The sequence below is a fragment of the Vidua chalybeata genome, chromosome 1 (genome assembly GCF_026979565.1).
Source record: "Vidua chalybeata isolate OUT-0048 chromosome 1, bVidCha1 merged haplotype, whole genome shotgun sequence".
Classification (NCBI taxonomy): domain Eukaryota; kingdom Metazoa; phylum Chordata; class Aves; order Passeriformes; family Viduidae; genus Vidua; species Vidua chalybeata.
The window spans coordinates 32,541,003-32,553,479 of NC_071530.1; the positions used below are offsets into that span (position 1 = coordinate 32,541,003).

General features: G+C 38.1%; 1 protein-coding gene across 4 annotated transcripts in view; it reads left to right on the forward strand.

Moving 5' to 3' along the window:
* PALS2 (protein associated with LIN7 2, MAGUK p55 family member) overlaps positions 1 to 12,477 on the forward strand; it is a 60,003-nt gene that overhangs the window by 30,903 nt on the left and 16,623 nt on the right. For all 4 annotated transcript variants that reach the window (XM_053941911.1, XM_053941903.1, XM_053941885.1 and 1 more), the window contains exons 3-5: positions 2,399 to 2,551; positions 10,741 to 10,893; positions 11,402 to 11,629. In XM_053941911.1, coding sequence (XP_053797886.1) covers positions 2,399 to 2,551; positions 10,741 to 10,893; positions 11,402 to 11,629 — 534 coding nt within the window. The remainder of the gene's footprint in view (positions 1 to 2,398; positions 2,552 to 10,740; positions 10,894 to 11,401; positions 11,630 to 12,477) is intronic.

The window sequence follows — 12,477 nt, forward strand, 5'->3', positions numbered from 1 at the left end:
CTAGTCTTTTTGGAAAATAACTGTTGAACTTGGAACAAGCATGAATTCTCCTCAGTTTTGCTACTAAACTATGGTATCAAATTTCTCTTCTCCTGGATTGTTAACTATTCTTTCAAACCTCAAAACTTTATCTTCTTTCTGCTGTCACACTACTGCTTTTAGCATTGCAGCACAGCCTACAGGAGACCAGGTGAATGCCCAACCGAGGCCAAGGAAACATCTTGGGAGTAATCTATAAGTGTTTAGTCCAGTATGTAGGATGTCAGATTGTTGGAGGTGAAAGCCTTACTAGTTGAACATTTGACAGGCATGATATATACTGAATGCACAGAAAGGCTAAATTCAGTATCAATATTTCTGAAATGTTCTGTTGAAATAAAAAAAAAAAAAAAAAGCAATATCCAAGTTAGGTATTCCTATTTTTTTTTTTAACTTATTCATACCATTCCATATCCTGTTGCCCCTCAATGTATTACAGGATCAGACATTGTTCACTGATAAAACTTTATGTTCCCCAGTATATACATGGCCTTGATTTTGGAGTGAAGGGTGAGGATATTTCTATTTAGATTATATCACTCAGTGTTAGTGGTGGTTTTTTGAAAACAGTGAGTCAGAAAAAAGGTAACCCATATTCTCTAATCTTACAAAGGTTTTGCAGTTGGGTTGTGTTTAAAAATCACTAGATTGGTTTTTACTTGCTGTAAAAGAAGTAAACTTTAAAAGAAGGATATTGTTTACTGTATGTATTCTGTACAAAATGGCATTCCCTTATAAAGGAGAATGTGTGTAGGTGCTGAGCTTCCTATAACTTTGTAATCAGTCATTTGGTTTGTGTGTGTTGGTGTTGGAGAATGTTTGAAATGCCTTCATGTTAAGTTAACCTTTCCAGAGTTTGGCCATCAGGCCTGCAGAAATAGCATTTTATAGATATGAAGTACAATTTAATACACAGATGATTTCAGGAAGCAAAGTTCTCTGCTTTTAGCAAATTTTTTTTTATTGTCTGTTTTAAAGCAGTAATAAGAGAGCAGAAGTGCTCGCATAGCTTCAAATTGTATCTGTGGGAAATATATATAGATGACTCTGAATTATACCTATTATGTATTTGTTTTTTATATGCCAAAGTAATTGGTCCTTTGTAATTTCTTGTTGCTACAGTTGAAAATAACTTATAATTGAGAATCTTGAGTTATTTTTGGCCTCCACTTATTCCCTAATTCTCTGATAGAGCACTGTCTGTAATAAATAAATTAAGCATTCAAAGATGCTTCTCTTCCTGCTCAAAGCACCTACCTTTCAATGAATTTCAGTATCTGCAGAGTTCAGGAAATTATTATGTCTGCAGGAATAGCTCTAGAAATAGATGAAATGTTATCAAAGAATCACAGGATGGTTGAGGCTGCAAGGCCGAATGGAAGGCATTTGGTCCAGCTCTCCCTACTCAAGCAGGGCCACCTGGAGATGGTTGCCCAGGTCCACATCCAGACAACTTTCGAGTATCTCCAAGAAGGGAAACTCCCATCTTCTCTGGGCAACCTGTGCCAGTGCTTAGTCACCCTCACTCTGGAAAAAGTGTTTCTGATGTTCAGACAGAGCTTCCTAAGTTTCATTTTATGCCCACTGCCTGCTGTCCTGTCACCAGTCACCACTGGAAACAGGCTGTCCCTGTCCTCTTTGCATAGTGTACCTTTTATACATGTTGATGAGATTTCCCTGAGTTTTCACTTTTCCAGGCAGAACAGTCCCAGTTTGATCAGCCTTTCCTCAAATGTGAGGTGCTCCAGACCCTTCATCATATTTGTGGCCCTTCAGTGAGCTCTTTCCAGAATGTCCAGAGTATTCCAGGTGTGGCCTCACTAGTGCTGAGTAACACTCAGTCTTCTAGTAACACTTTTAATGCAGCCAGGGATACTGCTAGCTGCCTTTGACTCCAACTTTTCTTTAGCATTTCCTTCAGTTAGGCAGATTTTAGCGGGTAGAATGTGCTGTTCAAAAGGTGTTTGAATGGAAGGAGTCTGAGGTAAATGTTTTTCTTGCAGATTCTGAAAAGATCCCATAGTTCCTTTTCTGTCCTTCTTCTAGAAGGTGTACTTGTCCAGGATTCCAAAGCAGGAAAGGTCCTGAGGTGCTGTAGTGTTGACAGAGCGGTGCTTGGTGTGTGTAGCATAGAAGAGATAGGAATTTAACAATCCTCTCTGGTATGTGCTGCTTATAGAGTTTATTGGGTCCTGTAGTTCAGCATGCAAAATCCTTCAGCAGTTAAATCAGGTTATCCTATATATAATTTTTCTGGCTTTTCTGCTGAAGATTGCACTGAGAAATTACTTGAAAAGTTTATAGATTTGAACCACTCAAAATTTATTTACATTATAGTCTCATGTGTTTAATCTCATAGGCTCACGAGCGACTGGAAGACTCTAAACTTGAGGCTGTCAGTGACAACAACCTGGAGCTGGTGAATGAAATTCTTGAAGACATCAGTCCCTTAGTAAATAAGGATGAAAATGTTGCAGAATTGGTTGGAATACTCAAGGAGCCTCATTTTCAGGTGCCACCTTTTTACTGTATGTTACCGAGTTACTGTATCATTGTCCACATACAGATCTAGGAATAACAATGAAACAAAACCTGAACTATAACAAAATGTAATATGTAGGATTTTAGTCCAAATAAAAGATAGATCAGAAGCCATGTTAAAAATAAGCATGATTTTATTCTTTGATATAATTTCAAAAACACCTTTACTCACTTTATTAAGTTCTACTGAAGTTTCTGTTATAAATCTTGAACAAGCTTTTGCTTCCTGTATGTCTGGAGTTTCCATAAAAATTCCCTGAAGGCTTGCTTCATCCGTAACATTTCCAGGTGATCTCAGTTCCTGATTGTGAGCATTGTGCATTTCAGTTCAGCTGTTGGCACTCATACTCGTGTGTGAGACATCTGGTTTGCAGAGTGAATGAACATGATTCTTCTCTGATGCGATCTGCACTGCAGCTGAAGCTGGGGCTCTGCATCCCTCTCACTGTTGCTCTGCTTAAGTGAAGTGTTCACATATGCTTGTCAAAAGCAGATGTTTTTCTATTTTGCTGTTTCTGTGACTAGCTTCTGTACTGAGCCTTGAAGATCAAGGTTTGAAAATCCTTCATAGATTCTGGCCTTTCTAGGTAGGGTTCAGTGGACTTTGCTACTTCAGTGGATTGCAATTAAGCTAAAGGTATTCTGAAGAAGAACATAAACAACTTTTTGCCATCCTATAAGTGGATTTCTTTTGGCAGACAGCTATGAAGTCATAGGTATTTTTGGGATAGATGGGTTTAAACACACATTCCCCCCAGGTTTTTCATTGCATGTTATACAAACATAGCAGTGAGATATATTACTGTTTAACATGGATAAATACTGGAAATTCTTTTGGTTGTATTGTATCCTATTGGAAAAGGAATCACTTCAAGAACTTCAGCTTTTGGGGCGGTAGCTTTTCTGAGTACTGACAATTCCTCTGCCTCTCCTGTGTTGGCCTCCCTTGTGCTCTTACTTGTCCAGAAAGGAATCATAGCTAAGTGATGAAAAACTATGATTTGGAGACTTACTGGTGCATAAACCTGCAAGTCAGTCTTTGATCCTGTAGAAGAAATTGGTTCTTGAAAAGGACTGGATGAATTTGGAGGAATTGATAGTTAAAATGCACAAAGATTAGAACTGAGGGCCAGCTGTGCACTGACAGACCTGACAATGATCCATTGTGTTAGACAGAGGAAATAAAGCTGAAAGTCAAACAGGATGATGAATCAAAAGATGAAAAGGGCATAACAATTGAAGTGCTGCACTTTGCTACATTGCTCGGTAGCAATGATCTCTGGAGAGAGATGGCAAAGGCCAGAGACAAGCTTGGGAAAAGCGTTTTTGGGGTGGAAACTGGAGATGACCTGTAGGAGACAGATCAAATAAGAATTTTTGGGTGACTAAGAATCAAATAAGAATTACTGGGTCAATAGCCAACACTGAGGCAAACCCAACATTTATTCCTGTTCGGTGGTCAGGTCTGCAGAGAGGCAGAACGTGATGTTGGTGTCAGATACTTCATCAGTTCAGACTTAAGCAACTTAAACATGTTCCAAAAGTTTCCTTAAAAGTTCCAGAATAGCTGGTGAACTGGAATGTCAATATTTATGCTCTTTCTTGTACCTTTTTTGTTGCTTGATATATAAGGAGCAGACGTGAAACTGCATATATGCTATCTTTACAGTATTGCTCAGATTGCTTCCTGATTGCATGTTAAAGGTCCATTCAGCAAACATCTCTTCTGTTTTCCTTCCCTGTCCCAGCCGTAGGTGTGTAGTGAAGGCTGTAAGGCTAGAACAAGTCAGTGATACCTTCCAAAATGTTTTGTGAAGATTTAGTGATTTGTTGCTCAGACTTCTGAGTGAGAGGTAGTGTCATCCACCTGTGGTTCTCTTCCATGAGCTTATTCAGTTCTTTTTTCAACCCATGTGAAAATCTGTCATTCACGGCATCCCCCATCTGAGTGGAGACTGTGCTCTTTTGGTTTTGAGTCTGTCTCCTGTCAATTTCACTTGTGTAAGAAGAAAGTGAACAGTTTTTCTTAATCAGCTTTTTCATGTTACTTGTGGTTTGAGACACCTCATTGTGTCTCTCTGTGTCAAATAAATAAAATGAAGGGAAGCAAAGCTGTATACAGCATGGATTTCTAAAGTGGTGTCATAATTTCCATTGCATTTCCTACTCATGGCCTAAAAGTTCCTAGTGTTTGGTTTACCTCTTTAACAGCTGATGAATAGAACAGAAAAGTTCAGTTAGAAGGGACCTACAGTGATCGTCCACTCGAGCTGTCTTACCAGTTCAGAGTTGACTGAAAATTAAAGCCTGTTATTAAGGGTGTTGCCCAAATGCCTGTTAAACACTGACAGACATGGGGTATCAACCACCTCTTTAGGAGCCTGTTCCAGTGTTTGACCACCCTGTCAGTAAAGAAAAGGTACCTCTAGGCTCAGGGAGAGTAGAGGTGGATTGCTTGTTAGGCTCAGTTTGGTTTTGTATTATTTACATCTTCGAGATACCATTTCCGAGTCTGTCAGTTAATATATTAAGCTAGGATTGTGTTTTTCCTTGCAGTCTGTGTTGAATTTAATTTGCCTTGTTCTCAGTCTATTGCTCATGAGGTGCCTCTGCAGGTTACAGTCAGCTGTTTCAGTCCTTGAGTAGTCATCAACATCAGCAAACTGTCATTTCACTTCTCATCCCCATTTCCTAGGTCATTTATCTGACATGTCAGTATATTGGCAGGTGTAGAACTGAGCCCAGATGCCTGTGGAAATCACCTGATGATATGAATTCTGAAAACTAAAAATACTATATTCCTGTACCAATTTTTCTGTCTTCTAACCAATATTTTCTTCCACTTGAAAGCCTTACTGCTTATCCTGTTATAGTTTTGGTTTTTTTTTTTGAAAGACTTCTACCAAAGGGCTATGGAAGTTGTTCTATATTAACAACTAACTGCCTTGTTGCCATGCTTGGTGACTCTTCCAAGGAATCTGACTAGATTTGAGAAGCATAACTCTCTTTATTAAGCATGTTGATGCTTTCCCATGATCAATTTTGTCCAGTCATTCTGGGTTTTATGGAAACTTCTGATTTGTTTAGTATCAGCATCACACTTACTGTTTTGCAGTTTGTTGACTCTTCCTTGGAACCTAGTTTAAATATTCATGTCATGATTATTGCTTATATGCTGCTTCTTTCCCTGTAGTGTTGGGTGAGTCATGGGCATGTAAGACAAATACCGTGCAACTTCGTTTGCTCCAAAACCTGGATTGTACAAAAAGGACAAAAATGTGTGAAAGGAAGAGAAAATAGATAGTTAAGATAGTTAAATGCTTCCCTGGACAACTGGCCTATTCATCACTCTGTCAGAATTGGAATTAATTTAAAAAAAAAGTCTGAAGAAGTTTAATTTGTATTTTTAAAATTTATTTTCTCTGTGCCTGAGGCACTAATGTTGTGAGGCATTCATTCTCATTTGCAGAAACAATGAGCAGTTTTGGCTGCTGCGCATGGGCAAAAGCACCTATATACTTACTTCTTCAAAGTATATCTTCTGTGATTCAATTCTGAAGCCGAAAATTAGGGAGAATTTTCAGCCCTTGATTTTGTACTTCCATTACCCATGTGAAGGCAAGCAACAAAATCAGCTGAGGTCAAAGTACTATTTTTTATTTAACTTTTATTGTAGTTAAGAACACTCTAGAAGAACTAGGACAAATTGCAGACCAAAATGTGGATATAGTACCTTTTTTTAAGGCTATATGTCTCCTGCAAAAAGGAAACAGAAAATTACCTAAATACTCAATAAATAAGTGCTATAATTTCTGCCTCATTTGGTGCAAGTAGGCATATTCCAAATTTGGCATGAATGTCAGTTGCATTTATAGAAAAAGTCATTTGCATCCTTTTCCAGTTCAGTAAAAGTGCAAACAACTCAAGCTGACTCTTTAAAAAAGTTCCATGGACACTACTGTGTAGTTGGTTTAGAGGCTGACTGTATTTTACAAATGAATGGTTCCACTTTATCACAGCATTACCTGCCTTGGCATACAAATATAAAATGTGATATATAAGGCATAAGATATACAAGTAGTTTGTTTGAATGTATCATTTAGTGCTAGAAATACCAAATTACAGAACTTCATTTTTTTCTACGCATTTTTGTAGAAGAGCATTTGGGAAGGACTAACTCTGGAATACAGGTGCATGCCTGGCTGTATTATTATTCCCTCTCTTTTCTTCTTTCTCCTTTCATTTCCTTTTTTTTAATCCCTTCCTCTTTTTACTCTTTTTAGTTTTAACTGAACTTTTCAGAGGTCAAAGTGTGAAAGTTCTAATGAGTTTCACAGTATTGATGGCTGGCCAGTAGGTCAGTATGTGTTGGAGAGCCAGCTGGCACATGCAGCACATGGAAAAGGCTGTAGCAAATCTTACCAGACAGTAGCTGGAGAGCAGAAGACAGGAGTGGTAAGAGAGGTTTCCTTGAGGAAAGAAACAGCAGTTAAAATTTTCACACTGTTGGAGTAGTTAAAAATGCAGAAGAATCACCTCTACTTCCTCTTGGAAGAGCTTGTTCTGTTACTTTCAACTTTCAAGAATTAGCCAAACCATTCATCCTAAATAGATTCTGCTGGCAATAAAATACTTAATCTGAAAAGCAGCCAGTATTGTCTTACTAGTTAGGTTTGTAAGGGCTGATCATACCTTTAAAATGTTTCATTTAGAAAAAGTGATCTTAAATTGCCTCCTAGACAAGTATTAATATATAGGGTTCTTTTCCCTACATATTCCTATGTTCTTACCAGCCTTCCTGATTTTTCTAAGGTCATAAATGATTTCCTCACTTTTCCAGAAGAGCCTTTAAAATGTGTTATTTTCACATGAACATTAGGGGTCTCTAGTCTGTTTATTAAGTTCTAATATTTGAACAAAATTATCAGGGAAGACTAGCACACATTTAGTGCATAAAAAAGGAAAGGAAATATTTTAGATAGTTCTAGGCCTAAAGTTAGGAAAGGAGTCCTGAATTCAAGACTATAGAGTAATTCTACTCTTGTGTATTCCCTCCCACCACAGCCCCCAGTTAGTAATTTAATTGTTCTTTTGGATCAGAATTGGAGAAACAGTTATTCTATTATTTAGGGCAGTGCTTCATAACATGTTTAGATTGTGTTGAGAATTTTTTTAATGAAAAACAAATGTTGAGTTTGAACTTGGCTTCAGCACTGTAGAGAGCCTTACATGTTTAACGTTTCTCTGTTTACTGAATTTTCAGTTATGTTTTAAAATAATTTTTACTTGTCAAATATATGTAGCTACAAAAAAAATACTGTAAAGAGATCAGTATCTTCTAAGTCTATGGATTGTTTTTTGACAGTGTCTTGCATAAAGAGACCATACTGTCAGCTACAGGACTGTGTATCCACAGGACATGTGTTACCTCTTGTGATTTGTAGCAGTTCTTTTAAATGCATTTTTCTGACAATATTGACATTTTTCCATGAGAACCTTTCTACAGCTATCCAGTCTTGGATAGTAAGCTGATCCTGTTTGCAGGAGGAAATTTTGTACGGAGGAAACTTTGAACCATTTTATGGTTGTTGATCAGTCCATGTTGTTTTGCAGACTTTGGCAGTGGTTTTATAAGTGTTCCAGCACCAGTATGGAAAGGTCAGATTCCAGTGGAGCTCTGGAGTTGCAAGAGCACAGGATATCACTTTTTCTGCTAGCACAAGAAAGAAACAAGAGAAGTTCATGTAACTGTATTTCTCAGTTCACTCAGCCACTTTCCCGAAATAAGAAAGTAACTTAGCGACATCAAATGTTGGCAAGTAGTCCGGCAGTGGTGAAGACGCAAGGCCCCGTTGCCAGGTGCCTGTGCTGAAGTGTTCTTCAGGATTGTAGGTCATGACCTGGCTGGCTGGAAACAGGCTCATAAAACTGGTACAGATTCTTGAGTTTCAGAAATGAGAATTATGTGTGGGACAATAATAATTTAACTGTGCCTTCAGGAAACCAATGAAATACTTTCCTTAAAGAAACCACTTTAGAGTTGTGGGCAGTCCCTGATAGTCCTTCTGTGACTCAGGCACTGTGTAAGTAATAGGAAAAAGATCCTTTAATAGAGAGATGGTTAAGTAGCAGTTGTATGAATTCAAGCTTATCCATAAAACTGAATGGTTAAAAAGGATCAGAATGTGAAATGGGATCAGATTTAAGAACTGAAGAATTTTATGGAGCATGTTAATTTGAAAAGGGTGACACAGACTGTTATTTTAGTAGGCTTTTTTTTTTTTGGACTGTGGATCAGATTATAATCTATAAATTGCATTACCATTAAAGGGCAGAGACCTGTCCAGGCAGCTGTGTGAGGCTTTATGAGAAGTATAGTGGGTTATGGTCAGAAACTTCAGGGACAATTTATTCTAGCATGTGACCAGAAGAAAACTGGAAGTTTCATACCACTGTATCTACCTGGTTTTATGAGTGCTAATCTTTAAAAATGTGTAGCTGATGCAAATTAGTTTCATTTTGGAAATGTGGAAAGATCCAAAAATATGTTGCTTGCAAACATTGGCAGAGAGATCTATTCTCCTGGTTTCTGGATTGGATGTGTCTTGGATAGTGAAGAATTAGAAATTGCTACCATCTGACAGCTGCTTGATTTAAATAAATGATTGTTTTTCCTATTTAATTTGATTTGGTTTGTGTCCACAGTATCAGAGCAGCCACAATAAGCAGCTGTCTTTACAGTCTTAATGGAAGGGGCAAAATCAGTGAATTAATACTTCCTTCTAACCTCAAGTTGAAATATCAGCAGGTTCATCGTGTAATGGGCAGATTAAAATGACTGTTCAGGTTTGTGACACTTTGAGGGCTTGCATGCTGAGCTTAGCATTAACCTAATGTGGTTGCACAGCCTTTAGCTTAGAGGTGGCTTACAAAAGGATGGAGCAGACTGCATAGCAAATCATTGCTCTTACCTGCTCGCCTGCTGTGCCTTCTGGTAGTTTGCTGTCTTCCTCTGGCATGTGCATGTCAGTATCAGTGATAGTCCCATGGTGTCTTCTTTTTTTAGCTACTTCTGTGACACAGTCAGTAACCTGTTTTATAAGACAGGTCACTGTTGGAAACAAAGCTGTGTAGTTGGAGGCCCAGTAGGCATTTCTTCTGCTTGCTGCTTCTCTCTGTGTATCTGTCAGTGTGACTCCCTGTGCTGTAGGATGCTTTACCTTGGACTACTGGGTATGACGGCTATCAAGTGTCCCTTTTCCTCTCATAGAATCACAGAATGGTTTGGGTTGGAAGGGACCTTAAAGATCGTCTTGTTTCAGATCCCCCACCACGGGCAGAGACACCTTACACTAGAAGGTGACAGAAAGTCTGAAAGTCTCCACTGTCTTAATGCACAAGTTTGATTTTGGTTTACCTATATGTATTGTCTTATACATTTTTCTTTATCCTAAGATATCTTTTATGAAAAAATCGTGCCTAAATTACATTGTCTTCCAAACATGATTATATGCATTTGGATCTCCTCCTTCTACCTTGTATTTATGTGTGTGGACTGGAGAAAACACCATTGACTCTAAGGTCTGAGCTCCTCTCTTCCAGAAAGTAAACTCTAAGCTTGAATTCATTTGTTACTAGAATTCTGCCATGGCTTGATTCAAACAGGAAGCACTCATTCTGCAGATAGCTAGAAATCCTTGCATACTTGTCATTATCCAAATTACTGTGGAGGAAAATTTTATTGCATTAAACACAAGTATCTAATGATGAGTTATCTTCATTTTTTGCAGTGGGTTGTTAATTTACTGTAACCATTTGCTCAGATACTGTCTCATTAGGTGGAAGACTATTTTAGGTACTCCTTTTTATGTCTTCTTCCCTTGAAGCATCACACATTCCTCCCCAGTTTAGTTACATTTCTCTTATATTTCCTTAAGAAGCAGCATTTTTATTTGCAAGATAGCATATTTGCCAAGGCAATAGGCTTATCAGATAAGTTCATGTAAGCACTTATGTGTCTGTTTTTGCTTTATTTCATGTGAAGTAAGAATATTATGACCTGGTCCCAAAAGGACAGATTCAGTGGTTATTCAGCACCAAATCCTTTCACAAACAGTTATTTCATGACTTTAAAAAATATTTTTTTCTGTTCTTTTGCAGTCACTCTTGGAAGCACATGATATTGTAGCTTCAAAATGTTATGATTCCCCTCCTTCTAGCCCAGAAGTCAATAATTCTTCAGTGAACAACCAGGTTGTTCCAGTAGATGCTATTCGTATCCTTGGAATTCACAAAAGAGCAGGAGAGCCGCTGGTAAGTAATTGAGGGTGAGCGTGTCTTTAAAATACTAGTGAAAATGTTTGCACATACCTGATTTCTTGCATTATGTTTTAATTATTTTCATTTTATTGTGTAATTTAATGGGTGATAAGCTCAGTATTGAGAGGTTGAAATAGGAAGACACTTTCATGTACTCTATCCCATTCTCTCTGAGAAGTAATGGGATAGTGATTAGGCAGTCACTGGGCTGAATGACTGCTGGCATAACTGACTAACACAACGTCTTGATATGAGATGATAGGATTGCATGCAATCAAGAACAACAGTAATTTTTCAGTCATATGAAAACCTTGTGTGAAAGCCCTTCTGTGTCTCCTGATGCTTTTCTGTATCAGGAGCTCTAACACTGCAGTAGCTGTAACTGTCTATGTTCATTGGAGTGGGTGGAATATCCCACAGCTGTGTATTTGTGCTTGAAATAATGGTAAAATGAAGCTGAAATTCAAACAGTGGTAAACTGGGTGTCATGTATCTCTTCCAGGGAGTCACGTTCAGAGTGGAGAACAACGACCTGGTAATAGCCCGAATTCTTCATGGAGGAATGATAGATCGGCAAGGTCTTCTGCATGTAGGTGACATTATTAAAGAGGTGAATGGCCACGAGGTTGGAAACAATCCAAAAGAATTGCAAGAACTGCTGAAAAACATCAGTGGAAGTGTCACTTTGAAAATTCTCCCCAGCTACAGAGACACTGTCATTCCTCAACAGGTCAGTAGCACATTTCTGATGATTCTGTCAAAAGAACTTCTGCTTAGTACTTTATTGTGTAAGATTCTCTAAGATTCTGGATTAGATATATTTTGATTATTTTGAGAAAATAATGCTAGTAGGAAGAGTAAAATGTAGATGCCTGTATTTACCTTTAATTACATTTTAGAAATGGGTTTATTCACCTAATATGCCTGCCTAAAAAACCTGAATTAGTGTCTAAAATTGTTAGGCATTTGTATGCTACATATAAAGCACATTTCTTTGACCTTAAGTGACCTCTGATGACCATAGTCACACTTCATGCAGTGAAGTGTGTGTATTTGTTTATAACATGGTTAGTGTCAAAATAATCAGTTTAACAGATTTCAGAAAGATATTTAATTCAACAGACGAGCTGGAACTCGCTGACTTCAGTGGGAACTTGGATGGTGGCTGTTCTTTATCCTTTTGTTGCTGCTGTAGGCTGTCAATTTCTCCATGGCAGAAGTGACTTCCTAAGCTAAATCAGTGCCTTTGAAACACCCTGTAAGATGCTCCTTCAGGTAGTGTGTCTTAATGCCTGTGACTATAACAGGCTGTGCTTCCACTGAGTAGAGGTGGAGGGAATGTGCTCTACTGAGGCAGGTGCAGGGCTCCCTTTGCTCCCCAGCCTGGTATAAAGAGTCAAAGATATTTTCAGTTCAGTCATGCAACCTACTCTTTCTTCCCCTGCATCAAATTTGAGTCTTAATCAACTGCATCTCCTGTTACTTTTAAAACATTGAGTTCATGGCAAAAATAATTCTTAAGATTCTACAAGCCTTAAATACAGTGCTCACATTCCAAGATTTTTTTTTTGTATTTTT